The 1820-nt window shown below is 56.0% G+C and overlaps 1 protein-coding gene across 2 annotated transcripts in view; it reads left to right on the top strand.

The window, feature by feature from the left end:
* Window positions 1-976: 976 nt before the first annotated feature.
* The window catches only part of LOC116694589 (E3 ubiquitin-protein ligase znrf1), a 56687-nt gene continuing 55843 nt past the window's right edge, over window positions 977-1820 (top strand). For both annotated transcript variants that reach the window (XR_004333208.1, XM_032524385.1), the window contains exon 1: window positions 977-1759. Coding sequence is in view for 1 of the 2 variants with exons in the window: in XM_032524385.1 (XP_032380276.1) it covers window positions 1366-1759 (394 nt within the window). In the remaining variant the exon portion in view is untranslated. The remainder of the gene's footprint in view (window positions 1760-1820) is intronic.

The following is a 1820-nucleotide window of genomic DNA, read 5'->3' as shown; positions in this document are numbered from 1 at the left end:
ATACCTGATGCCCCCTGCCACTCCCGGTCATATTCTGATTCTTAAGGCTTTAAGGCAGGGATCTTCAACAGGGGCTCCGGGACCCCTAGGGGGTCCTCAGAGTCAATTCAGGGGGGCCACCAAAACTATAGTTAATTTATTTTCAAAATTTTAAAAGTCTTAACATGAATCCAAGATGTTATTAGCAAATATAGCCTAATTCCCAAATGCTAACTGGCCAATAGTCGAGGTAGTCACACAGATGTGTGCCAGATGTATGTTTAACATTAAAACAGGATTTATGAAACCATGCCAACAAGTATTAGGCTATTTAAAGAGCTTAGTATTCTATGCAAAAAAGAAATGTCAAGGGTTTGGACTGGTTGTAGGCCCAATTTAATATGCAACTTAATTTTATTAAATATATGTGGTAGGCTAGCCTAGGGGACCCTGCTCCATCTCTCTTTTAGTTAATGGGTCTTTGGCTTAAAAAACGTTGAAGACACCTCCTTTAAGGCATAACCTACACTGCAGATCATCTCCAAACCCATTCCCCTTGATTAGAAATTAAAGCAAAGTGTATTATCCTTCTCCCAGAAGGCTACCGTCTCATGTCCTGTCTGTATTTATGATCCGGGCTTGCGCACTGAGCGCCTCCATTGTCTGGCCAGCAGCAGCAGGAGCGGCGGCGGCGGCGGCGGCGGAGCGGAGAGTAGGCGACAGAAGCGCCGATCTGAGAGCAGGGGAGCGGCTTCACTGTGACCCCGATCTCCGAGAAAATAAGCGAGCTCTGGTTGGAGATCACCGGAACGGACAGACGGAGCGGAAGGCGACGTCATTTTTTTCTACCCAAAGGCAGACCGTCGTTTTTGGCGGTCAGACAGACAGCAACAGTTGTCACGATGTCTGAGATCGGATGAGCCGAGAGCAGCGGAGTGCACATTGCGGCGCTGCTGTGATTCAGGCCGGGCGCGAAAAACGTGTTGCTGCCGCGTCCCGCCTGCGATGATACAGCCGTTTTAACCACCTGGGACAGCGAGAGGGGAGTGTGGTGTATATCAGCCTGTCATTTTGGGCTTACGGCGTCATTCAGCTCGCCAGCAACCCCCCCGGTTGTGTCGAGGTTTTGTCTGCGGGTGAGGTGAATCCAGACGTCAGGGCGGGCTCATGTTCCGCTCATCAGCGAAACGGGCTGTTGCGTCTGCGGAGAGTCAGAGCTGACGAGCCGGCCGAGACACACGGAGAGGCAGGCAGGCAAGCCGAGAGACAGACAGGAGCGAGGGGAGGGGGCGACAGCCTGTTTCGGCTCTCTCGACCCTTTGCGGATCGAGCCGAGCCCCCTCCGGTTTCCACCCAGAACCCCCACCCATTTGTCTCCCACTTTGGATGGGGGGAAAGCAGAGCACGGCGGGGCGGCCCCGGGGTGCTTTTCCCGGTGTCTCTACGGATGACAGCGCGGTGCCACCCTCGGCCCACTTCGGCCACTACCGGCCGAGTGGCACCATGGGCCTGCGAAGCCGCTCGGTGAGCTCCGTGGCTGGGATGGGCATCGAGCACAGCCCCGCCGTGCCCTTCGGCTTCTACACCCCCAGAGGGACGGACTCGGATCGAGCTGGAGGAGGGTCAGGGGGCACTACCGCCGCCCCCCACGGTACGGGCTACCAGGACACTGGGGGTGGGGGGCACCACACGGACGGGGTGCTCTATCTGGGATCTCGGGGGTCGCTGGCTGACACCTTGCCCCTGCACATCGCACCCCGCTGGTTCAGCGCGCACAGCGGTAAGGGCGTTCAACTCCATGCACACACACACACACACACACACACACACACACACACACA

Source organism: Etheostoma spectabile, chromosome 8 (genome assembly GCF_008692095.1).
Source record: "Etheostoma spectabile isolate EspeVRDwgs_2016 chromosome 8, UIUC_Espe_1.0, whole genome shotgun sequence".
Taxonomy (NCBI): Eukaryota; Metazoa; Chordata; class Actinopteri; order Perciformes; family Percidae; genus Etheostoma; species Etheostoma spectabile.
This window is presented reverse-complemented; position numbering and strand designations above follow the sequence as displayed.